The sequence below is a fragment of the Streptopelia decaocto genome, assembly GCF_964273445.1.
Source record: "Streptopelia decaocto genome assembly, chromosome: 4".
NCBI lineage: Eukaryota > Metazoa > Chordata > Aves > Columbiformes > Columbidae > Streptopelia > Streptopelia decaocto.
The window spans coordinates 908,322-935,172 of record NC_138658.1 but is presented as its reverse complement, the minus strand read 5'-3'; the positions used below and the strand labels follow the sequence as shown (position 1 = coordinate 935,172).

The 26,851-nt window shown below is 51.5% G+C and overlaps 1 protein-coding gene across 1 annotated transcript in view; it reads right to left on the bottom strand.

Annotated features, from left to right (window-relative positions):
• Positions 1-2,919: 2,919 nt before the first annotated feature.
• SEPTIN11 (septin 11) overlaps positions 2,920-26,851 on the bottom strand; it is a 45,564-nt gene continuing 21,632 nt past the window's right edge. The window contains exons 2-10 of the mRNA XM_082051277.1: positions 22,893-23,007; positions 19,178-19,373; positions 16,885-17,071; positions 14,820-14,981; positions 12,970-13,066; positions 11,064-11,232; positions 7,425-7,557; positions 7,052-7,239; positions 2,920-3,292 (exon numbers count right to left, since the gene is read on the bottom strand). Coding sequence (XP_081907403.1) covers positions 3,277-3,292; positions 7,052-7,239; positions 7,425-7,557; positions 11,064-11,232; positions 12,970-13,066; positions 14,820-14,981; positions 16,885-17,071; positions 19,178-19,373; positions 22,893-23,007 — 1,263 coding nt within the window. The 3' untranslated portion in view covers positions 2,920-3,276. The remainder of the gene's footprint in view (positions 3,293-7,051; positions 7,240-7,424; positions 7,558-11,063; positions 11,233-12,969; positions 13,067-14,819; positions 14,982-16,884; positions 17,072-19,177; positions 19,374-22,892; positions 23,008-26,851) is intronic.

Sequence of the window (26,851 nt, the reverse complement as noted above, 5' to 3'; positions counted from 1 at the left end):
TGGGCCAAAACAGATCTCCTCTCCCCGCTCCAGCTGCTGGCACCACGTACGTAACCTAAAGCACATGCAAGAAATAACTCAGCTTATGCTATAAGGTTATTATTCAAATCTGTAATTCAAAAAAAGAGAAATATTTTAACATCAAATAAAGTGACAATTTCTAACAGATGCATACATATAATTAGCATTAACACTGTATGTAGGTTACACAATTACTTAGTTACAAACATGGGTTATTTTCAAATAGCAAGGTAATAAAGTTCTACATCTATAGTTTAAGGCAATCAGGATATTAAAAATGTATACAAATACAATATTTCTACCGCTGTTCACAGCTTTATTTTCCGTTAATTAAAAACCCTTCATACTTGTACAGCCCCGAGCTGAGACGCTGATGAACGCGTCACGGCTGTCCCTGCACACACAACCCGGTCCCGGGAGAAGCGACACGCGCTCCTGGCGGCTCGGAGGGCCAGCGCAACGGGGGCACAGGGCAGACCTGGCTGATCACACACAGCAAGACGTTCCCGTTCTCGCTCGGGCGTTCCCAGGAGAGGCAGAGGGGGGTCCCGGACAGACCCGACACGGCCTCCTGGCCCGTCTGGAACCGCCAGAGCGGGACAGCGGCTGCGGACCCGTGTTCCCGGCCTTCCCGCCGCACTCAGCAACGCGGCCCCTCGGCCCCCTGCCTCTTGTGTCCCATTTCAGAGCTTGTTTTCCACATCTCAACAAAAGCAGGTTATTGCAAAAAGTTTTAAATTCGTTTGAAGGATGCCGCTTTAAGTAAGCAGACTGGAAAACCACGACTGGTCTGGCATGGGTAGCGAGGAGAAGGGGCGAGACCGCCTGCTGTACTCACATGCAAAGGTGGAAGCACATCCAGCTAGATTTGACACTATCGCTTCATGCAGAAATCAGGGACTACTGCGAAAAAAGGCATAAGGAAAGAAAAGAAAGTGCGGCGTAACAAGTTAAACATGGCCCGGGGGTTAAGGTGGATAAAAGTCTTGAACATCTCCTTGGGCACTAAAGCAAACTGGTACCTTTGACTTTGCACGCGTGCAGTTTAGTCCCCGTTCCTCAGAAGCAGCTTGCTCTCTGCTGGAGGAAGAGCCCAGCCAAAGACACATTAACGCACCTGGCCACAGCTTTCTGTGACGCAAAGGACAAGGCGCAGGGCCGGCGGATTGCCCGGCCGAGCGTCCTCGGGAGGCTGCTCACCGGGGCAGAACGAGGACACGTGCACATTAAGTTTTCTCCTTGGCACAAAACGCAGGTGACTGTAAGAGCGGCCGCGCAGGGCGGCGGCCGAGGCACAGCACACCGCCACAGGCGCTCCACGGCACGCTGTGCAAAAACCCACGCCAGAAAACACGCTCTGCCTTCGGAATTCTGGCCTTTAAAGTTGGGTTTGGCAGAAGCCGCAAGAATCATAGTCTCATTTTTCTAAACAACCCCCTAGCAAACCAATTGAACCTGACAGAAAGTGCATTGTGGTTGAAGAGACCAGGAGGTGCAATTAAAAACAGTTCTAAATTATAAAAGACTCAATTACTTCCAGCTTATTTGTCTCCAATCAGTTTTTGCTGCCTGCCCAAGACGTCATAGTTCGATGCCCTCTTCCCCAAGCCACGTTTAAACAGTGAGGGTTAAAGAGCAAGATGACCCCCAAGCATACTTCCAAACCAAGCACTTCGTAAAAGGTGATAATTGTGCCTTTCCCCCCCCAGAGAGGCAAGAAATTCCATCCCAGAAACAAGCAAAGAACTGCGGTGTGCAAGACTTGGGTGGAGAGAGCGATTCCGAGTGCGTTAGAGACAAACAGGAGGCTACCTAGCAAGGAGCAGCGGAACAGAAAGGACTCCAGCGGTCATAGGGAAAGCATGGCTCGCCACTTCTTGGGAAGGAAGGGAAAGACTCTGTCCGAAAAGCAATGGCATAGTAAATACACATTAAACAGACCAATTTCCACGCTGTGCTGGCCAGAGAGCGAGGCCCGGCTTATGCTACGTGTCCTCTGGTGTTTGGGGGATATGTGAAGCGTCCCCGGCACAGGGATGGCGGGCAGCGTGTGCCCCGGCGCCCTCCCTCCCCGGCAGGATTCCCCGGACCCCACAGCTCTGCTAGCCTGTATCTGAGTGCGTGCAGGAACCCCCGAAGGCTGGAAGAGGCTGTCCGAGAGGATGCTGAGGGCTCTGTCTTCCCCCCGCCAAGACATTTGATTCCCTAAGGGCTGCTAAGTCGTGCTGAGACCACGCGCAATGGAAACCAGATGCTATTTTAAGTCTGGTTTCAAAGGTGCTGGTCCAGCAAGTAACACAAGGGAAGCAGCGCTGAGTAAAGGTCCTTCTCCCCGGCCCCCGCAGCGCCGTTTGGGTCCTATCTCAGCGTTCAGCAGGTACCTGCTACCCCGAGCTGGAAGGGCGGCTGTAAAAACATGCTGGCACGTGACAGTGAACCCAAGCCAAATAATACGATCACATCAGGCAACGAAAACAATAACTAATAAAAAGAAATATCATGCAAATGTAATGGCATGCAAGGTCAGTTAAACTTTTGTTATCTACACACACCCCCCCTCCCCAACAGCGGGACCCTCATTTTTCTAGCACGCTAACACTGCAGGATCACGGGGCACACCTGGCTCCAGGTCCCCTCGGACACCAGCAGTTCCAGAGGCTGGGTGGCTGCGGAGCCGGGAGCCCGGGGCACCGCCAGCAGCACCGCAGCCCCGCGCCACGGCGGGCACGGCGCCGGCAGCACCGCAGCCCCGCGCCACGGCGGGCACGGCGCCGGCAGCACCGCAGCCCCGCGCCACGGCGGGCACGGCGCCGGCAGCACCGCAGCCCCGCGCCACGGCGGGCACGGCGCCGGCAGCACCGCAGCCCCGCGCCACAGCGGGCACGGCGCCGGCAGCACCGCAGCCCCGCGCCACGGCGGGCACGGCGCCGGCAGCACCTGCCCCTCCGGGCAACGGCGCTCGCCCGAGCTGCTGGCGTCCTGGCCAAACCTGGCACCAAAAGTGGTTTGCTGCTGCTGGTTCTGACCGGAAAAATGGGTGGTATCGTTATCTAGCCCCTCCGTCCACCCCTGACCTTCCAGTTGCAAATAGTCCTGCACCCAACCCTTCTTCCTTCTTGTTCCCACTGCGTTATTAGATGAGTTAATAGTTATTCATGTTAAAAAAATGATATTAAAAAAAGAAAGAAAATAGATGGCAGAAACACATTACTGCAAAAGCAGGTGAATGCAGGAACATCCTTGGCTTGACAGGCTTTATGTGAAGCTTGCACTGCAAGTTAAAAAAGAACAAAAAACAAAAAACCATTAGCAATAATAGAACCAAAGTGGGGAAAAAAAATAAAAATTGAAAAATCGGAGGAGGCTGGGAGAGGCAAGAGCAGCAACCCGCGCTGGTGTGGGGCATGCGGATGGGCTACGGAACGGAACAGCAACGAAAGCCCAAGGCTGGGCTCTGCTCCAGCCCGTGCGACCAGCAAAAAGGAAAACCGAGGGGCACAACCACTGACCAACCAACCACGCAAGGTGGCCAGGGTCACCCTGCCCGTGGCTGCTGTCTCGAAGCCTCGTTTGTCAGAGACGCGTGGCAGGGGCGCGGGTGCCCGGGGTGGGCGAGCTGCTCCCGCAGCGGCCGCGCAGCCCTCCCCACGCCTGGCTGTCCCAGCCCGGCCCCGCGGTGCCCCCAGCGCCGGAGCGCTCGTCAGCTTTCCGACTCAGTCGGGTCCTTCAGACACCAACACAACCCCCTCGGTGTGGGGCCAGGTCCTCACACACGTTACAGCTCAGGAGTTGCCTCGGGACCAAGCGTGGCCTGTGACTGGCGGACCAGTCCCGTTGGACTGGAAACAGACTGAAAAGGAAGCTGGAAAAAAACGTTTTGCATCTGTTTTTCAGAAGTAGCTTGAAATAAACAGAAGCAGAGCCCGAACAGCTTGTCCTGGCTCCTGGGAGGGTTAAGGATGAGCAGGGAACACAACAGCACGTGTTGAGGTGTACGTGTGGCCATCTACCCAACAGCAGGCAAGCACGTGCAGGAGATGTGCTGCTCCCGTACCGCCTTGCCAAGCCCATGGCCACAACCAGGCTGCTGGGGTCTGCAGTACCGTCCCACCCCACAGCTCCAGCGGGGGCTCCATCAGCAGGCTCAGCCCGCGCCCCGGGGAACCCGAGCACACGTCCCTGCTCCGGACACATGAGCGCCGGAGCTACAGCCGCGCTGTCCTGCAAACAGCACACGGGCCATGCTGCACCACTGCCGATGAAAAAAACAACCTATGGGAATCTGAGAAATCGATTATGGAAAAAAAAAAAAGGAGGTATAAAAAGACAAGTTGCTCCTCCGGGAAGACTCTGGAAATCCAGAGGGCCAAGTTCTCCTTCATGGAGTCAGGCCAGCCACAGATTTTGCCCCGAGTCTCTCCTCCAGCTTGCACAGCACAGTGGAAAGTCTCCATTGTCCAAGCTGGAGAAATCTGATCCCACCTTGAGAACGAAGCATTCCCGTGAATCGCTGCCTGGGGAAGCCACAAGGATGGTGCATGGCAAAGGTTTCCTCTGGCAGCTGCAGAGAACCACCACGGCCCAGCACAGAGCCAGAAAGCCTCGCCTATGCAAACTGCAGCTTTTCGTTAGAGTGCAGGGAGAACCTGAAAGCCTTCAGAAAAACAAAGGTGTGCTACAAGGCAGAAGCATCAGCATCTCCCTTTAAAGCCTCCATTAGTAATTCAGACACTAAAGAAAAAAATGGAGCAGCTACAGCACGTGGTGTGGAGCGACACACAGGACACACCAAAACATGCGTGTGTTCCTCAGCAGTGGAGTTCTGTGCACGCATCAGCAGAGCGGAAACTGTGTGTTGTGGTCGCTAGAAACATCGGTGTATCGCACCCATAACATTGTGCATGTGCCAGCCAACTTCACTGAAGCAAATAGGAGCTAATACTGACTGCCCAGAGTTATAAAACTCCCCAGACCATTACATACTGCTCTGCTCTCATCTCTGAGAGGTGAAAAAACCGACTGCAGAGTTCTTAAAAATATCGAACTACCAACTCTGTTTAAGAGGTAAGAAAAAAGGCCCTCAAAATGTTCTATTCCTTTCAAGGAAGCAGGTCGCCACATCTGAATTCTCATGCAATGGAAGACTGGTATTTAAAAGCATCGCGCGGAGGGATATTTCAGCATGCTTGGACATGAGCTGCTAGACATGCAGCGTTTCTACAGCTCAGCATGGCACTACTAGTCAGTCTGCAATGAAGTCTTTAGGTGAGCAGGGCATGCAGCACGCAAGCATTCCGTATATCAGGTTCTCAGCACAAAGCAGCACGGCTCCATAGGAGCTACATGGATTGACACGGGCTGAGGAACCTCCTCGCCTTCCCGGGAAGCCAGCGGCAGAAGCAATGAGTGACGGGCACTGAATCGGCAGCGGGGACAGGGGACACAGTGAGCATCAGCACAGCTTCCCAAAGGATACACATATACGGGTATAGGGCAGCACGACAGCACCTCCCGGGCTCCCGCTCTAAAGCGGCTCAGAGCCGGCTGAGAGCACAGGCCAGCAAGGGAGACTCAAGGGTCCACACCACAGCCCTACCAGCATCTTGGTTCTTTCAACAGTGACAGATTAGTGTTAATTGAGCAGGCTCCTCTGCCAGAGTCCATTAAGGAGTACAGCCCTTCACAATCAGCTATTAAGAGAAGCGTGGAACTGTCATTTTTGTATGTGGGTTAAAGAAATAAGTGTTTTCCAGTGATTTTTGCTGCATTACCACCTTTACAGCTTTCCTGATTGCAGTTATTGACTAGTGCCATTATCACAGATGGACCGGAAAGGGCTTGCATGAGTTCCCCCATATTGGGTACACAAAAAGTGGATGGAAATTAGGGCAGGAGGCCCCAGAGCAGCCCCCATTTGAGTAACCTGTCCCGCTACACTACACAAACCAGCTGTGCACAGCCTGCTTCACCTCTGCAAGCTTCGTCCACCGGACATACCACATCTAGAAGTGGACCTCACGTTCTGGTTTTTAAAGCACGGTGACGTAGCTGGTACCATGTCACAAATGGGGGTTTCTTGCCCTACGAGCACGCTAACCGTCGCCATCCCCAGCACAGGCTGCGGGAAGGAGCTCGCAGCAGCTGGGTCAGCTCGGAGCGGGTGTTCAGCGGCGCTTGCAGTGACCTCGCTGAGCCCAGGCAGGGCCGCTCCTGCACCCCCAGCGATGCAGAGCCAGGTCCCAGCTGAGCGCGGCTGAACCTCCTCACCCTGCTCGGGACACCGGCCACAGCGCGCGTGGCGCCTGCTGGACCTGCTGCAGTCTCACCGCACTGCAGCATACAGAATTATACTCCTAGCATACAGATAGAAAATAGTACAAAACAGTGCTATTATCTTTACTAAAAGGTATGTGTTTCTTAGCTTATTATATCAACTCCATACAACCGCAAATGCCATTTACCTGCAGTTACAGTACCATAGCAGTTTGGTTTGGTTTGTTTTTAAAACAAAAACACAAAACCTTCTTGTCTTTAAAGGAAGCTTCCAAGCATTCAACTTTTGGCACTAGCATTTCCCATGTAAAAATAACATGGTGGTTTTGGTTTCTAATCTACTTCTACTTATGATTATAACCTTAAGGAATGGGAACTGGAGACTACTCTTCACTCAAAGGAAGGACAGGGAGAGAATCCCTTTTAATTTTGGCTCAAGGCAGATAAACCTGAGTCCAGAACGTCCCAGAGCTGTTCCAGAAGCGGCTGGACAGCTCACAGGTCAAACCTCCACCATCCAAGTGCTCTCCCGTACCAGTCAGACTCCGATGACATTTGAAGGTACTCTTCTAGAGAAAATTAACATCATGTCCCTGGCCCACCCTTTAGAAAAAATATTTTATTTGATGAGGCTGCTAAGAGCCCCGTTTCCAGTCTGGTAATGGGGAAAAGCAACTACAGACATGCAGCAAGAAAGAAAAAACAACCTCCCAAACTGTAGTAAACCCTACAAAGGATGTGGGTGACATCCGCTTACTTTTTCTTGTCCTTGTCTTTCTTGGTTTGTTGAGAACCTGCCTGCTGAGCCTGGGACTGTAATAGCTGAGCTGCCGCCTTCTTCTTCTGAAAGTTGTTCAGCTCTTCCTCAAGTTCCTTCTTTTTGTCTTCCACTTTTTTCTTCTCTTCTTGGTGAGTCCTCTTTAGATGGTCAAACTTTTCGTGAAGCTGCCAGGACACAGACAACGAGAATTGCATAGTAAGAGAAGAACGTTTTACCCCCGTCATTGGTAACGATGCCCAAAGTGGTTCTGCTGGCACCGCGGCCTCACCGCATTAATAACAAAGTCATTGGCCTGTCCCAAACATGCCAGAACCCTCACACACAACCCTCCGAGTTCCAATACACTCACATCTTTCTCCGCTTCCTTCAACTCTGCTTCCTTCTCCTTCACTCGCATGACAAACATCTGTCTCATTTCATCCTCCTTCTTCTGGAGTTCACCCAGGAATTCGTTCCTCTTTGCTTCGTAAGTCTCTTGGAGACTGTTAGAAACAGAAACAAACAGAGATGTGTTCAAGCACAGTCATGAGTTTCCAGCCTTTAGTAATCTTCCCACATTGTCTCATCACAAAGCTTCAGAGATCCCCAACTACACCAGAAGCATGAACACCCCCACCAAAACCAGCCCTAACTTGCTAGGTGGCAGCACTGGGAGACAAGCTGGCAGGCGAAAACCAGCACACTGTTCTGGATCCCGTCCATGACTTACCAGGCGAGATAACCGTCCTCGAAAACAAACAGCAATCCCTGATGCTCCCACGGCTCGTGATCCCAGTGCCACCTTCTCCCTTCTCCCAGTGTTTGCACCGAATGTCTCCTTTCCAAGTCCAAGATTTGTGGAACAGATACAGGTGTAGCAGAACGCAAGATCTGGCTTTATGGAGTTCACTGAACATGACACTGACACAGAGTACAACTGAATTTCACTATTCATTGCTGACAGATTCAGATCAGGGGCTTTATTTAGATAAAGCCACCTTGGGACACCTCTCTCTCTTTCTCCTTTAGCCGTCAAGGGAGGTTAAGCCTTCATGAACAAGCAGTAGTTTTCCTCCTCCAAATAACCACATCACTGGATTCCCTCTCTACTTCTTGGCATTCCTTTATTTCCCCAACCAAGATGTGGGACACAAAACATGTTGTCCATGCACCTCTGAGATTTTTCAGAGCCTCTTAGGAACTCTGGACGCCAAATTCCTTTTCATTTTATTCCTTAAAAGGATTTGGATATTTCAGTCATAATGATAGTGTGGGAATGATAACTATTTCCCCCCAGCTGCTTCCTTGAAAATGCATTTTTTAAATAAAAGCTCCTCCTCTAGCACAGAGATGTGTTGCATCCATGCGCCTAAGGAACACGTTAACCACCGGGCCAGCGGAACACCTTAATCCCAGTCAAGTCAAGCTTCTGCCTCTCCCAGTACATGGTGGTGGGTTTTGGTGGCTTTGTTAAGCTGGTTTTTGCAGGGGAGGGTTGAGCTGGTGAACAAAACCTGACGGAAAGCAGTGTTAAACCCAAGACTCGAGTCTAATTGATAGGCACGTCAGCAGCCTCCTGAAATCCTCCCCAGCCAGGCTGCCCCAGCGTGGCCACCCTGCAGGAGCCACACAACTCCAGCCGACCACACCGCTTCCCACACACGGCACCAAATGCTTATTGTGAAAAGGACAGAGATCTTTGTGCGGGAACAGGACAAGAGTCACCTATAGATTCTGAACTAAGTCAAGAACCAGACCAGCCACAGCAGGCAGAAATCAGGAGACTCCAGTCAAAACCTCCCTACCTTTTAGTCTTGGATTTAATTCTCCGTGGACACTGCTCTGGACATTTCTAAACCGTTCTGGAAGGTGTGGCTAGAGCCTAGCAAAGCCGAGGGCAGCTGAGCCCAAGCGCTCAGCGAGCAGCTGAGCCTGCAGTGAGCGACACGCCGTCCTAGGGAGCAGCAGAGCCCCGCGGACCGACACGGCCGGCTGCGCACCGCCGGCTCTGCACCGCCGGCTCCGCGCACCCCGCCGGCTCCGCGCACCCCGCCGGCTCCGCGCACCCCGCCGGCCACACTGCCAGCTCCGCACCCCGCCAGCTCCGTGCACCCCGCCAGCTCCGTGCACCCCGCATTGCGGACCACGTCTGACAAAGCACGTTCCCAAAAACAACACCGGGTGATGGACAAGCAGGAAAAGACTAGCAAGAGCGAGGGGGCTTGCTGTTCAATTGTCCCAGGTTCAATCCTAATCCCAGCCTCAAGCTTAAACAATTTAGCACTAACCTAAAGCCAGTAAACTTAATTCTCTACTGAAGCGACTCTGACTTCCAGAGAAGCAAAGTTCTCAGAGAAACTGGCCCAGCAACTCCAGGCTGCATATGAAAACCCCCACATTTACAGCCCCAAGGAACAACAGTCCAAACCAACTGGGATTCCCACAGCTTCTCACAGACTAAGATAACATGGGAATTTGCTTTTTAAGTACACAAACACATGAACCTAGATTACAAGAGTAACTTGATTCCCTGACACACTCACACCCACGCGCTGAAGGATGCCCTTGCAAGTAGTTTTCCTTAAGACAAACAATGTTTTGAGGAAATGAACCAGAGCAGCAGAGAAGCCAGTCCACACACACGCAGAGTGTGGGGCTGGGTGACAGAGGACCCCGTTTCACACAGCAGATGCCTAGGGGGAACCGGTGCTCCCTCCACAGCTGGGACACGCCATGGGGACTCAGCCAGCAAGACCAGCCTCCCTTTTCCACAGCTGGCGCAAGCGCCCAGTGGTCTGCTGGGCTCTTCTCCCCAGCTCACCCCACATCCACACAACGCGTCCTGCTCCTGGCCGGGCAAACGGGCTGAGGAGGGGGAGAGGCTTTTGATCCCTGGTCGCAGAAGAAAGAACAGAAAGAATCAGACCTACTGTTCTCATTTCAGATACACACTGGCCTCAGCCAAACAGCTTGGGTTCATGGGGTTTGTTTGTTTATTGGAGGGAGGAGGCACCCAAGTGAACTGCTCTGAACTAGCACGTACCAGATGGAGAAATTCTGTACATTTTCATTTCCTTTCTACTTATAGTTTGGTCAAAAGAGGCCTTGCATACAGGAAGCAATGGAAATTCCTCAGATTCCTCAAAGGGAAGGGTTGAGCCCATCTTAAGCCACTGCTCTCCAGAAAGGAAATCCAATAAAGCTGCACATTTGGGCTTAGTGACAGAACTGGGCTCGACTGATTCCAGCAGAGTTCCTGTGCTGCAAAAGAAATGCAGCTGCAGAGTCTCCGCAAGGCACAAATAAAGCCCTGAACTGACGGGAGCTCCGTGTCGCGGCACAGGCTCCCCATGGAGCGCCGCTACCCAGAACCGGAGCACCAGGCACCCCGTCTGCCTTCTGCTGGGGACCCTCCCCGGCTTCTCTCTGCTGAGGATCAGAGACGAACCACATCCACGGTGACCCACGCAGGCCAGTGGCGTGGCTGCCATCTCAGAGATTGGCACAACAGCTCCTGACGTGCATGTGTGTTAGGGGGCAAACCCACACTGATGCACGTGTAATTCTGACTCCCTTCCCCTGGGGCAGCGAGGAGCGTGGGATGCTGCTAAGGAAGCCAGTGCAATTATTGGGGAAAAGTTGGGGAGGAATGAGAAACAGGAAACGAAAGGAGAAAACAAACACTCCCTCCTGAATTCCCACACAGCTGTTGTCCCTGGCTAACGACTTGGGCTTCTGACCAATAAAGCTGTCAGACAGTATAAACCCTGCATTTAGTAATCAGCCAAACCTCTTCACAGGGCACCTTGGACCAGCTGTGAAGAGCTCTAGGAGGGTCAACAGGAACATTTATTCCAGGATCTCCCCTTTGATAACCAGTTATACCTCAACGTATAAGTCTCCTTCATCTCTAAGTGACCGTGGCTATTCCGTCACTGGTTCTTGCAAACACGGGCAACCTCAAGACCGCCACCTCTGTCCATATGAGGCCTGAGTTACTCTTCCCTACCTGAAAGGCTTGCTGTCCGGATCCGTGTCCTTGAATCCCATCTCCTCAAGTTTACAGCGCCTGTACAGCTCGTAGTGCCGGGTGTGCGTCTGCTCCCTCAAGTCCTCCATGTTCACTCGGATCAGCATCTCCCGCAGCTTCACGAAGTCACAGTGATTTTCATTTTCAACTGCAAACAAGACGGACCATCCATAGAGAGAACATTAAGCCCAGGATCTGGGTCCCTCCTTTCCCTGGACCCAAGCCCCAGTTTAACAAGCCTGAGAGCTCTTCAGGCACTCAAGCAGCACTCCAAGTCAGCCTGCACCAAAGCACCTTGCTGAACCGGGGGTTAAACCATCTCATGCCAAATCATGGGCATCATTTCAAGGCCTCTCCTGGGATTTGCAAGATCTCTGCGTTTCCCATCTGTCACCGAGCTCCTGCCTCTCCGTGCAGTTCTGCATCAGCAATTCACTTGCCACTCGGATCCGCTCTAAATCCAAGTCACCCACAGGGGCCCAGGCAGGCAATGAAGTCCCAGCTGGTGGCAGCGGTGAAAGCAAAGGTTATGAGAAGACCCCACCAGAGACGCTGTACCCCTTCCATACCAGCAAACATCACAAAGCATCCCTAAACCCCTGTTCCTGGCACTGAAGGGAGGCAGCACAGAGCATACCTCAGCTTCCCACAACAACTTCTATTCAGAAGAGGGTCCAGTGCATCACGGTGAGCCCCTGGGCGAACAAGCTGTTCAGCCCACGTGGCCAGAGGGCTGCACGCAAACAGCTCGGGCAGGCTTCCACAGGGCTGGAAGCTCTCTCTGTAGGATGCGAGAGCAAGCAGCAGGCATCTCTGCAGCCAACCTCGGGGAGCCAGCAACGCTCCCCAGCTGCTCCCCCCCAGATCTGAGCAGCTGTCTCAGGGGAGACAGCCAGATGTTCAAAGTCTCTCTGCTACCCAACTACAGCTCTGACTGACTGGTCCCTAGATTCCTGCGAACAGCAAGAACCCAGCAGCATATGCGTCAAGTCCAACAATCTCCAAACTTAAACTTCTGTCCTAATTATGAGTTATTACCAGTACTATCCTCTGGTGTGCACAGCTAAAGACACTCAGTCTGAAGCTGCTTCAGGGTCAGCTTGTATTACTGTGAGTAACACAATAAGTGGGCAAGTTTTGCAGCACTGCCCTGTGGATGGTCCCCTGCAGCTTGCTGGGCCGCTCTCCAACGGGATGCGCAGCTGAAGCCACAAGCAGACCACCCCAGTCCCAACCCAGTATCTCCCAGTGCTGGCTGGGAAAGCAAGGACCAGCTCTATCTCCGGCAGCCAGCAAACACAGCCCTAGCCAAGCTCTGCTCTCCAACAGGAAGGAGGTTCTGGTTGACTTTGTGGGGCGCTACACGCCTAAGCTGTATGCCCACAGTTCAGATATCAGGACAAGACACCCCGAAGCAGTCAGTGTCGAGTCAGCTCTGCCCTCACTCCGAAATGAAAGGGCAGAGCACTGCTGGCCTCCCTGGAAACCCCCCGGCTACATGTCTGCATTCAGGCTCGAGGGAGAGGTCCAAACCAAACCATTCAGCCTCCTGGCCTTCCCCATTGTTCATGCTTATTTTGCCAGCAGAAAAGCATAAGGAACAGAGAATGGCAAACTAAATTGTCATTTTCCAAGCCAGTTATTTAACATCTAGTAAGGTTACCCTGCTCTTTCCCAAAGCAATTGGCAAGGTTGACACCACTATCCCCCTATGAATCCCCTCCATGCCTAAATCTAGGTTGTAAAGCCCTGATTTTAAGAAGTCTTAGAGCTGGTATCTTGATTTCTCAAGACAGATTCTGATAGGGACCATCCAGAGATCAATGCACCTTTCATCAGAGTGAGCCAGGATGACAAGGACTTTTTTGCGCTCTCAGTAACATACCCTGCACGACACCCCACGGGTACTGCCTGGCCTTCGCCATCTTATTGCCAATCTTCACTTCTTCAGTACTGCCAACTACAGCAAAAGGAAGGTGGACCTACAAAAGGAAGAGGACAATGATGTTAGGGATTTCCTTTGCTGCCTCGCCAGGGATTGTTTCTGAAGAGAGCTGTTTACTGCCACCGTTGTGCTGGATTTGAGCTGCTTAAGTGCCTTTGCAATTCATCTGAGGTTTTAGAAAGACCAACAGGATAGTCTGAATGAGAAAGCTGCTCAGAGTCCAAAATTCTACAGTCCTAGAAATACATGAGATGTACGTATTTTACATGTAATTACAAATCATTACTATCTTAGGCACAGAAGTCTCACAAACCGGAAATAAATTTGAACACTGAAGGAAAAATAACTGCCAAACAACAAGAAAAATAAAATAGAAGTACATGCTCCAAGGAAGGTCGGCTGAAAACACAGGGGGTTTCTGCTGCTAGAAATAACTGTGAACGCTTCCTCTTCAACGGCAAAGCTTTGAGCAAGAAGAGCGGAGTCGCCCCAGCGCTGGGCTGACGTGTCTGAGTCCCCGAGCTCCACTCCACCCTGGTGTCTCCGCGGCTGTGGTGGTGACAATCTGGACCTGCCGCCCGGACCCAGCTCGCCTGGGCCACCAGCCCGTGGCCGCCACGCTCTCCCCGCCTCAACAGCGGCCCAAAGGGCCAGCACAAGCTCTGGGAGCTGCTGCCGTGTCAGCCAAGCTGTGCTGACAGGCTGGGTGGGAGGGCAAGGAGAGATGTGATTAATGGGAGTGGATGTGATTAAACTGGCAAAGGAGTTTCCCAGCAGCCAGGCTGCACTGCAGGAAGGCAAAACGCTGCACACAACGGCCTGGCAGGGGCATGTCCCTTCTCTGGGCCAGCTTCCTGCTGATCACAACACAACACGGGGAAAAGAGGGAGAAAACACTGAGGTTCAGAGAGGGTCTGATATTCAGCTGGATGCGACAACTGCCCATCTACAAGGAGTTGTGCAAGAAAGCTCAGAAAACCTCCAAGTTGCGAGGAATTGTCTTGATCTTGATGCCTCCATTCTCTGCAAAATGGAAATAACTCAACCTTGTACTTGCACGTGCTTTTGAGCGCACTTGCTTTGGGGCTGGTTCATCCTCTTGGGTGTTACACGCCCCGCTGAAGCCAAAGAGCCCTCTGAGCACCGCTGTAACGCACAGCACTGCCAAAACCCCTGAGCGCAGCTCCTTGCCCTGCGCTCCAAGTCAGCCCCATGGGAAAGAGTTGTTTCCCCTCTGCAAACCCAACTGTTAGTGAGATATTTGTTCTACCCCAGTCCTTTTGGCCATCGATCCCCACGCCTATCGCTAGAGGAAGAGGAAGGAGGCACGAGCCAGAGCCCTTGCTGCTGATGGCCATCGCTCTGCCGAGAACTGGAAGCATCGACAGCGCCCCCGCTCTCACCGGAAAGCAGAACAAAGGCACAAGTGAATCACCCCCCACTAAGCACCAAGGGGTCATTTGGGCCCGGAAACCCAGACCCCAGCCCTCTGCCCTGACTGCTCCACCAGGGCCCTGCCTCCCATCCTGTTCCTTTCCCGAGATGGGAACACTGAAATAGGGGAAGGATGTGAAAAAACCCTCAGAGAGAGATTGTTTGTCAGACAATGGAGTGTGTCAGACCAGGCAGCCCACATTTGACAGGTATGTCCAGCTCCAAAGCCTTCCAGTCAGCCTGATTTCGGTACTTGTATTGGTGCTTTAAAGCCTAAAGAAAATGGCACAATGTGCCCTCCCCTCAGGGATGAGCCCACACGATCAAAGGCAAAGAAAAGCCCCGCAAATACATACACTCATCGTGGCATTTATCTCAGCCACCGTCTCTTCATCTGTCGGGAACTGGTAGATCTGGACGCCGTTGCTGACCAGCTCGCTCATGATTTTACTCTTGAACTTGTGCAACTCATTTTTGGCAATGGTGTCAGCCTTGGCAATGATGGGGATGATGTTCACCTGCAAGACAAAGACAGCACCTCCACATCTAGGACTGCACGCGCTGGGTCGCTGGGACGGGACGGAGAGCAGCAGGCAGCCTGCCCAGCAGCCCTAGAACGGCCACCAGCCTGCGCCCACCCAGCACAACACCCCCCCGGGGCTGCTGACAGCAACCGCTGCACCTTCAACAGAATCACAGGCAGCAGCAGCCACAGCCTTAAAAAGAAGTCAAATGCAATTTGGCAACATGCTATTTCCTGTCCTTTCATATTCCTCTCCTCATCTGAATTGGCTGGACAGGAAAAGCTGTCAGATTATTACAAGCTGTTCCAAAAAAAGGAAATGACCATGCGGGCACGTCTCCTCCCCGCCAGGGCAGGCTGCACCACTGCAAGCAGCGTGCTCGGACAGCAGCTTCTCCTGGGCGTGTGCATCAGGGACACCCGCGTGCTGCTGCCCTGCTGGAGGGAAACAGATGGTCCATATGTCCGACCAGGTGACACACAGGATGGGAGCGGGCAGTGACACGGGATGTGTCCCGCACCTCCCTGCCCTCACGCACTCCCACACGCCGCTGTACCGCAGGACCGGGGCTGATCTGTCCCCGCACAGCCCTAGCACAATCAGCCGGGAGCACAGCATGACAGGCTTTAACACGGAAATGAAGGATAAGCTACCGACTCTTTCCCCTAGACAGGCTGTTCGCAACACCGGCAGCGGGAGGGCAAACAGCAGGGACAGAGGAGCCGAGGGGAGAGAGCACGGCACCCTCTGTGCAGCTGGACGGATCGACGCACAGCGGGCACCCCACAAGCCTCTGCCCTGCTGGAGACAGCAAGAATGCACTGGCAGGAGGAATCCTGCTTGCTTGTCCTTTCTGCTCTCTGCAGATGGACTAATTCTGCTTTTGATCTTGCAGGGCTTGCTTTTTCCTCACTTTCCCCCGCAGCAGCACACGGAAATTTTAGGAAGGAAGAGGTAGATATTGACCTACATGAAGGGATTTTAACTAGAACATTTGAAAATCCTGTTATATCACTTAATTCTGTTTGGAGGATGGCCTAGAGTTATTAAATCCACCGTTGCCAACGACAGAATATGAATGCCAATTAGCTCATTTTGGGTAAATCTCCATAACCCTATTATAAGTTGAACAGAACAGGGATCCTTATCTATTGCTGCATAAAACCCAATCAATAGGTCACTCTAGGAAGTAAAGAACCATTGTCATCAATTACCTTCCACAGAGTCAGGATCCAAAGAGCCAAAGGTGCAAGGTGGACTGATTTAAATTGCTTAATCATGATACAAAGATGCACAGAGAAAGCTCAGTTTAAATACTCGTGTTTTACCTTTGTACCTTGGTTAAAGGAAAAGAGGTGAAATCTTCTCACAAATATCTAGTAAAACACCGTGGTTTAAACCAAGCTCAGCTCTCCTTCTTGCTAGTCAGCAGAGTAAATTAACAAGCATATGCCAAGTAACTTACTTATTCAGAAGCTTCTCGTTTCTCCAATCATGGTTAGAATAACACTACGTTTGTCACAGACGATCAAATCACTATCTGTGTCTAGCTGGATGCAATCAGAGCACACACACACAGCATTCTGATTTCTTTTCTCATCAGTTACCAAGATGACCTAAACTGTTGAGATGTACTTCTCATCTCATATACATTAAACAAGTTTTGTACCACAACCTAATTAACCTGTTGGAGAAAGAGAAAGAGATGGCAACCATGCCTTTGAGTGCCAGAACTAGCAGAGCTCAACTACAACCCCTCATTTTTATTTATGGATTTAAAAAAGAAAAGCTTTCCTCTCTTGCAGCAGCCAAAAACCACAGGTTTCTCTAAGCTCATGGCAAGATGATTAACACACTAGCAGGGCCGTGTGAGGGTCATAACATAGGCAGCAAGTACCTTACTGTCGAGTTTCTTCATGGTGACCAAGTCCAGGGACTTCAGCGAGTGCCCGGTTGGTGCAATGAAATACAGGCAGGCATGAATCCTGGTGTCGTGGTAATTGAACAGGGACCGCTTGATCTTCAGCTCCTCTTGCAAGTAGGCTTCAAACTGCGCATCGATATACTCTACTATAGGCTTGTAGCTGAGGAGAGAGAAGACATGGCAGAGAGAAAACCAGGGTATTCACTGCTGGAACAACACAGGTCACTTGGCGGGTGCTCTGCACATTACGGGGATAATTACGGAGGCTCCTGGGACCCTCCCTGCCCAACCTACAGCCTCTCCTTAGCTAGCGTGTGTTTCCACTTGGTGCACAGCGTGAGCATTATGGACACATTAGCAAGATAAAGCGGCAGAGACCCTGGACTTCAGGTGCATGGAAACCACACAAGGCTGCTACTCTGAACAACCATGTACTTTGCAGTCCCTGCATTTAAGTCTGAACTGCTGCTCTGCCCATGTCATTGAGAATCATCAGATACAATCAGTTTTAACATGAAACTGCCACCTATCCTAGCTTCTCCAAAACCCCGTGATTTTAGAAGAGGGAAGAGAGATCCACAATGGAATAAAAGGAACTCTTCAGGAATTGAAGCCTGTGAGCAAAGCACTTGCTACTTGGGAGGAGATGAGCATTCAGTGCATTACAACCTCCTTTCAGGTAGTTGTAGAGATGACAAGGTGTCCCCTGAGTCTCCTTTTCTCCAAGCTAAATACCACCAGTTCCACAGAATCATGTAGGTTGGAAAAGACCTTTAGGATTATGATTTTGTTGAAGTGAAAATGCTGGTGCGGTGTAACATGTCCCAGTCTGACTAATTTTCTGTGCCTCTGGAATGAAACTTTTCAGTATCTTCAGCCCAAGGAAGCCCTCGAAGGAGAGCACCGAGATGAAGGCTGGACTCACAGCAGTATTAACAAGCTGCTGTGAGGAAGAAAAAGGCTGCCAGGAGTTTAAGTCCTCCAGAAACACCCTTCTGACAGGCGGCCAGCAAGGCTTGCTCTGGCCCCTCTGCTCCAGGTGCCAGCGCAGCTGTTGGAGCAGTTGCCCAAGACCCTGGGTGAACTAGAACAGACCAAGCAAGAGCTGCAGCCCACAGTCAGTGCTGCGTGAGGGCCAAAGGCGCTGTCTCCAGCTGCCGGGGAGACAAGTCAGAGGGGCTTCCCCACCACAACCGCTGGCTCTTGGGGTCTGCCCGATGCTGCACATGCAAAGCGGCTCAGCACGACAAGCGGCACAGCATCCCCGCTCCGCACACCTGCTCCTCCTCCGAGCAGCTTTTGTTCTCACCCAAGAGCATAGGGCAGCGTCTGACTTGTAGCACATGTCCCTCTCATTTTTGGCTCTGTACCATTAGTTGGGAGCAGCAAAGTGGGGGCAACAGTTGCATTTTGGTGTCAGATCAAGCAGCAAAGCAGCTTTGTGGAAATAAAGCACTGTAGAATATTTTTTTCAAGATCTGCAAGTTTTCCCCATGGAACAGGAAGCAGAACCTGCTCCATCTCCACACTAAAGCTGATCTTGGTGGAAACCTGGATTTTAAGCTTGTGTTTTCAAAGAGCTTTCACTGTCTGTGCATCTAGTGGCCCAGTAGCTTCTGGTCAGCACACATGCTGCCAGCCACCGAGTCCTCTCTGGGCAAGGCACCGAGAGTTGTCAACAGCCCTGCAGAGGGAGCTGGGATTACTGCAGTGAGGGAATGTATAGCTCTAAAATATAGGAAACACTTTAATTATGTTATTAGCCTTGATCACAGTATGACTGGTTTTAACACTACAGCAAATGTCCATATGGATGGACACAAGGGATTGCATAGGCTGCCCAGAATATTTACTTCGCATGCACTACGTGAAAATCAGGGTGTAGGTACGAGGTTAAAGTAAAACCCACGTGGACTTGAACAGCGCAGGATGGTGTGAACAGGAATTATAATCCGAATTGCAGCTCCCTGAATTCTGACAATGGCATTGCAATTTGAACTCATGCTTGCACATACATGTTTCAATTCAAGCAGAGACTTTCACTAGGCTGTACAGAGACACGGAGGGCAGAAACACAATTTCAGTTGTGTCCTAGCTGATCTGTTTGACCTTCGGTTCGTCACTTCTACCTCTCTTGCGGGGTGAGAGATTTTAGCTGCCACGCCTGGATCAGGAAACACCCCAGAAGCCGCGGGGGACCTACCCCGCTCCCCGCACGGGATCGAGCCCTTCTGACAATGACTCCTCCTGGCAGAAACAGGCTTACCTGTCATCTTTGTTAATTTGATCGCCAAATCCAACCGTGTCGACGATTGTCAGCTTCAGACGGACGTTACTCTCCTGGAGCTCGTAACTCCTGGCTTTCAATCGCACGCCAGGCTCGTTGTGCGTCGCAGGCTCACTTTCAAACTTGGTATTGAACAGAGTGTCCATCAACGTTGACTTGCCGATGCCAGTTTCCCCTGCGCAGACAAAAGCAACGTTAGTAGGGCCTGATCCTTTTTCCTCATCTCATTCTCAGGCACATTCGTCAGGCTAAGGAGTTATTCCACTTGGGCAGCAGTGCAATTAGGGTACTCATACACAACTCAGCAAAACAATGCCTGCAGGAGCAGAGGCCTTTGAGAGAATCCCCATCCTTACCAACCTTTACTTGGCAGACTTTGGGAGGTAACAGGAGCAATAATTTCCTTTGTGGGTCTCTGCAGACACACCCCTTCAAAGCACCAGAGGCCAGGGATGCGGATCCACAGCGAGCCCCTGCTGGGTGAAAGCTGCTACCCGGACAGACAGCGTGATAAACCAAGCGCCTTCAGAGCTAAAAGCCATCGCCTGCAAGCAAAGAGCCTGGCTGCTCTGCTGGGAACGACACACAGGTCTTGGTGCGCTGGCCTTTCATGAAAGGTGTAGCGTATGCGCAGGCAAGGACAGAGCAAGGGACATCAGAGATCACAGCGCACCGAGCTCAGGGACTTTTCATTACTTTGGGGAAGGAAAGGGAATAATTTTGCACATAGAAAGAGGCACAAAGTCTTCTCCAGTAATAATACTGTTAACATCTCCCATGGGAAAAGGAGGAATAGGAGAGGATGCGCTGAGGCTTATGAGATCCCTGAAGTGAAGTGACTAAGCTGGAGGAAGAAAAAAAAAAAGACGACAGTTCTAAGAACAGTTACTCGGACATTTGCCAAGTAATCCTCCCTACCCAGAGGTGGAAAGGACTCCTGTGAGCAACGGGCAATGCCTGCTGCTGGTGGAACCCAGAGACTGCACTTGCTACACTGGCAGGGCAAGAGACACAATCATTCCTTTCCCATGGCAGCATTCGCTTCAGCAGCCTTCAGCTGCAGCCAGTGGTTACTACACTGGTACAACCTGACCGGTGGTACAGGCTCCCTCCTGTCTGATGGCCACATGCATTCAGGACAGCAAGCAGCTGTTCTTACTCCAAAAAGATTTAATTCTCTTTTTAATAGTGTAGGTCAAGTCCTTGTTCAGATATGACTTTCTTTATAGAAGCAAACTCTCAACTCTGAGGTTGATTCCCAAGGAGCTGATTCTCTCCAGATTGGATTTTTCTACCTGTTTCTTTTTCATGTGAAAAAAAAACACATAATGAAACTTGGGCAATGAAAATTCAAGACAGAGAAATACATAAAAAGCATTCTAAAAATCTAAACCAGCACACCGCTTAAATGCCAGCTTTTAAAACTATTACAGGTTGACTAATCCCCAGTGCAATTAGTAACGTGGATGAAAGCATTAGCCTAAATCCCATTTTTAAGTCAGCAGAGTTTGCTTTGCGGTGACACTCAAACTGTGGTTCCCGCGCTTGGAGCAGGAGGCGAGCTGAGGCACCGGCCTCGGGCACTCCGACCCAGGACAGACATCCTGCCCCGACCCAGGACAGACATCCTGCCCCGACCCAGGACAGACATCCTGCCCCGCAGCGCTGGCCTCGCAGCTCCGCCTCGGCAGGGGTCCCAGCCCGGCCTCTCAACACCCCAAAACGTCACACAGAAGGGAATAATTGAAAAGGAATGCAAAATAAATCAGGTGGGAGAAGGGAGCCTGCATCTGGGGCTGCCTCAGGCACCTCTCTGGGCGGTACGCAGCTCTCCCAGCAGCAAAGTCTCCCAAAGCACAAAACCCCCACTTAGAAGACCCTCAGAGAGCCATATTGTGTCTGCAGGAACAAATCCCAGTACTCAGCAACTGCCTGTTGCTCTGTGAGACTCGACAGTTCATTTTTCTGGCTTTGACCACTTTGATGCTTGGCTCTGGAAGGTCAGTGATCACCTACAAGCCCAGTAAAATAATCGAGCAGATATGCTTGTCGCAGCATTCCTACCCTGGGAAGCTGCAGGACATCAAGTAAGCTTTTAAAAAAGAACACACAAATGCAAGAGGAAGGTGATAGAAAGTATACAGGACATGATAGTTCAAAATCTAAGCCCCCACAGAGCAGAACCCACACGAGGAAGATCAGTCCTAAACTGATGGCACAGACAATAATCTCTGCAGCTCCATACCCGAGCGAGCTCCTGCGGTGAGGGCAGCGCGCGCTGTGCCGGACGGGCTCTGCAGCGTTCCACCCGTGCACGCCCAATTAACAGCCAACTTTGCAGTGTCAAAGCTCAAAAATAAACTCTCTAAACAGAACTTACAAAGTTGTGTTTTCATCAAGGGAAAGATTCCTGTTCCTTGGACAACTGCACCAACTGGTGTGAAATTTTGATCTGGGGCTGAAAATGGTTGATCAGCACATTTTACAAGAGAAAAGAGTTGGACCAAATTGCTATGTTAATGGAGACATATCAAGTCATGTTAAGAAAGGAATATTTACTGTAAGAGGAAAAGGCACCTAACACATGCCATTCTGATCAAAGAGCTGCCTGCCAACCAGGCATTCCCTGCTGAATGTTACCCCATCTCCTGCTGCTGGGAGCGTCACGGAGCGGCGGGCAGCTGCGCTGTGCAGGACCCTGCTCCTCATCTCCTCCTCTGGCACACAAAGCCATGGAGAGGAGGCTGCTTCGCTCACCAGACTTCTCAGATGGCTCACCCTTCTCAGAAAAGCACAGCCAGAGGGTTGTGGGTTTTCCAGCTAACTAATGTAACTAATTAGAAGGGACAATACTCCCTTCTTAAGGGCTTAAATGAGCTATGGATGGAAAGATGCTGTTTACAGACTGCTCTGCCAAACTAACAGTAAAACCCACTGGTTTTGTCCATTTCCAGAACCACATTCTGGGGGCACGTTGGAGAGGTCCACCAACAGCTCAGAGCTGGCTTGGCACACAGCTCCCCAGGGCTCAGCAATGGATTTCCAATTGCTAGTAGCCTCCGAGTGCCAAGACAGCACGTATTTCTCTACAGCTGAGTAGGAGTTCTGTCTCCACATTTCACCTCTGAAAAATTTGGGACACAATAACTCAGGCTATAAAACCAACTTGCAGCACCCATAATAAACACAGCAGAGAACAGGTGACAGGCTTTGTTCCCAAGTACATCATTTGGAGACTAAAAATGGCACCGTTTCCAGCTGGAGAAACTAAGAATGCAACAAGACAGGCAGGCAAAGCCTGGAAGGGAAGGAACGCAGCTTTTTGAGAAACAGCCTCTGCGCTTGACTCGGAGAAAGACAGATTTAACTCAACATTCTTGTAAAATACATTTAGTTCCCAAGTCAGCTCTGTTTCCTTATGGGCAGCCCTTGACGAAAGCAGAACTGCAGCATCAGACGGGTAGATTTTTAACACCTAGAAATGTCCATGTGTTGACTGAGAGGATGGCATGGAAAAAAGGAGGAGGACACCAGGTTTTACCCTGGAGCAGCTCACAGAAGAAATCGTCATTTCCCTGCAACTACCGTCCTGAGCAGCTCAGATCCGACCCCTGGCAGGTGGGAGAAGCTGCTGATTTGCGGACACTGCAGCCCCCGGCACACGCTGACGGCCCCGCGGCTCGGGAGCACTTACCCACGCAGAGGATGTTGAAGCAGAAGCCCTGTGACGTTGACTTGTTGACCAGCTGGTCGGGGAGGCTGTCGAAGCCCACATGGCCAGAGAGGGACAAGTTCCTAAGGTCATCGCTCTGTAACAGCAAGGAGAAAGGCGGTTAACAGGGTTCTGACACCAGCCTCAGTGGAGAAAGCTGTGCCTGGTCCTGTTGGAACTCTGTGAAGACACAGGATCTTTCTGGGTCTACCTCCCAAACATGTTCTCCTTTACTTCCATCCAGCTCTCCATTGTGGGGCTCAGGAGCTAAAACATCCTCAACCCCAGACACACCACCAGACTGTTTCTCCATGCCTGTGACTAATAAACCATGATTCTATAGCAAACTGCCAACACCAGACACTGGTTTTGAGGTGCCAGCATCACATATTGCCAGGGTTGCCTCAAGACTTTTTGGGCAGACCCCTGGAAGAGAGAGTGAAACACGGCAGCGGGTGCGAGCAGAGCAGTTCCCGTTGAACCAGTGGGGGCTGAGTCTGCCTCCTCCATGGCGCTGCACACCCTCCCCTTCCCCACAACAGCTGTACATAACTCTCAGAGAGGTCCCTACAAGAAGCCAGCCTGGTTATCTTTTCCCTGGCAAATCACAGTTATGCCAACATCTTGAGCACCAACTAAAAACAAACCCTGACAGCCCTAGAGCAGCTCTGCTGTTCCTCCACACACTCTTCTCCAGAGGCTGCTGTCCGTAAGTTCAGACACCAGCCTTTCTCCAAACCCAACTATTTCCAGCCAAGTCCCTCCACCCAGCCTGTACCGCTCAGCTGAATGACAGCCGCGGGCAGCCGCAGCCTGCTGCAGAGATGCTGGAAGCACCAACTTCTTTCCCACAAAACCACTGGGCTTTGGGCTAGATATGGAAAAAGACAGCACACATTAAAACAGAATCAAAAGCGGAGGAGGACTTCCCGCTCCCCACGCGACTCCTGAGCCCCCCGCTTCCCTGCTCCACGCACAGAGCAGCCACGGTCTGCAGGAAAAGTTACATCTGGGATGAGCGTTGAGGAGAACACCCCTCAGACTGAGCTCAAAAATACATGCGGAAATTCTCTAAGAAAGGCAACACATAAAAGAAAAGTACCTGAGTGTGTGGTGCCACCACCACGGCTAAGAGGAATGGGGCAGGGGCAAAGGGCTCCTCTCTGCCATTCTGGCACATGCGGCTTGACACCCGTACTAGGTACTTGAGCCTTGTCTTAACATTTGAACCCGGCTTGCCCAAAGGCTTCAGATCAGTACACGAGACTGTTCGCCTCCATCCCTCCACACACTGGAAGGATACTGACCAGCACCGGACCACAGAAGCTTCAGGTGACCGAAGGGATGCCAGCCCTCTTCACTGGGACTGGGTGAAAAACAAGCACGTGAACCAAACAAAACACACAAAACAACAACAACAACTACACCACACCACAAAAACCTACACACATCAAAAACCACCACAAAACAAGAGATCATCACCTCACTTACCTGCAACAGTAATTTTCTGGAAAAGCCCCAGGCAATGGAAGGATGCCCTGGGATTTACGTGTGATGTCAACGGGTTAAATAAGGTATTTGTTAGTGTTTTTAAAACTCCAGTGAGCTTGGGTTTACGATTAAGGAGCTCAGAGCAGATCCCAGAAAGCAATGGGTGCCCGTGACTCACCGGCTTCACAGAAAGTGGTGGGTGCTGAACACCTCTCAGCACAGCACCAATATCTCTTTCCCTGATATATTTTGGGAAAGCAAGTACTGCCTCATCATCAGTTACTCAGCAGGAACACAAGCTGGACTCATCTCTTGCATCTGTGTCAGTTATTTTTTGCTGCACAGGTTTTTGGGTTTGGTTCCTCGCTCTTTTTTCCCGCAAGTGGCAAACATCAACAGTAGGAAAAAACCAATCCCAGTCTTTCTACAGTTTTTAATGGCACATATTTTTCACGAGCTGTGCCACATAACAGGAGGCAGAAGGGTAGTTGGGTATCTGCCCAGAACACCAAAACCCTCATGAAAAGCTCAGAAGCCCAAGGCACAGGCAGAGATGAAAGGCAAACCCAAGCGTCTCCGCCTCCCCCGCGCTGCCCAGACTGCAGCACATCTCCTTGGGGGGACACGGAAAACATGTGCATTTCTGTACAAGTACCACACACATGCATTTGGGACACGGCAGGAGAGCCAGAGACTAGAGTTCCTAAATATCCACACACAAATGAAGGCGTTGTGCAGCATTACAGCCAGTCCCAGGGCACGGAGGAGGACTCGCAGAGGCAGCACGTGTCTGGGGAGACAGAGGTTGCCCTCCCCCGAGGAGGAGGATGAAAGGGAGGCACGCACACCTATCCCGTCCCGCTGCAGCCAGGCCTCTGCTCCCACTGCCCCCCAGGAACCGCGGGACGCTGACACTGCGCCCTTCCCTGCTCCCCACAGCAGAGCTTTGGGCAGCAGGCTGGAGCCGCAGGACCCCCCATGACACTACGTGGCCCCTCCAGCCAAGGCACAGGTCTGCCGAGGATGGCAAAGCACAGAACCGCAATGGACAATCTTACCAATTAGCCTCATTTCATCAGAATAGGCAGCTCTGGGTTTATTAGCTTGACCTCAGTGCAGTGTCCAGCCCTGGGGCTGCCTGGGCAGGCTGGGCAAGGACTGCGACCACTGAAAACTCAGGAGCAGCTCGTGAGCTCAGGTTTTACAACACAGAAAAGAGCATCCGCTGGAGAGCAACAAGCGTGATTGCTCAGTGTATAATTAGCAGAACAGGCAAGTGATTCACGCACTCAGTCTGGCAAAACACAAGTGTTTAAAAACAATGGGATACTAAATCAGATGGCCACACTGCTCTGGCTGGGAATCGCTGTGACGAGCTCCTGGGAAGAGCCAGTGGGCTCGGTTTCCATCTCCAGCGAGTCGTCCCACGGTGAACAGGGCGCCTCCAGCTGCACAGTGCTCCAGGGTGACAGGCAAAGGCTCCTGCCCTCCAGGGACAAGCCCAGAGCCACTGCGTGCTCCCCACAAGCACCGATTTACTCCCCACAAGCACCGATTTACTCCTGCTGCCCTCGGTCTCTCCTTCCAGAGGAAGGCAGCCACGCTGCCCAGGCACTCACCCTGAGCCGAACGGCACGTTATTACCCTGCCTCACTGCCTGCTGCCCAAGGGAATTCCTCCTTTTTTCCCCTCAAAAGATTAAGAGGGCTGAGCATGTATTGGAGTTGAGCACAACTCCTCCCTCTCTCCTACACTGCATGTAAATATACTGGACTAAAACCACAACTCTGCTGTCGCTGGCAGTAACACAGTCCTAAGAGGTGCCTCATTAACGCACAAACAAGTTGCTGAGTCTGGAAGAGCTGGCCTCTTGCAAGCACACTAAAGGAACAACTGTTTGCCGAGCACCCTTCCTCGCTCGCAGCTTCGGAGCGAGGGACAAGATCAGCCTGGGTAAAACCGCAGCTCCGCAGACCCCCAGAGACGTCAGCCAATTTGCACCAGATACGCTGCTGGACTAGGGGGTCTGGACATGCTCATCTGTCGGCTCAACACAGCCCGGGAGCAGGCTGAATTCTTAAACTCTTTCCTATGACACACTTGCATCTCCTTCATAGAACCACAAATTACACGGCAAATCTTGCCTCCCTCCCTACATACCATCCACACGAGCAGGAAGCAATTCTAAACCTCCAGAATTCTATCCTAACCCTACAAAAGCAATAGAGCAACATGAATAAATAAACGTCTGTTTCTTGTGAAAGATGCTGATCACTTTTCTTTACTGAGTGACCTACAATGCATCCCACAGTTGATATTTCTTGGGTTGACAACACTCAGTCGAATGCTGTTATCCAGCTGCTGGTTTTAACTCTAGCAGGGGAAGGGAAAAGGTACGTAAAGCAGAGACGGGTCTCCAGAGGCACAGGGTCTACTATGCATTATACCAT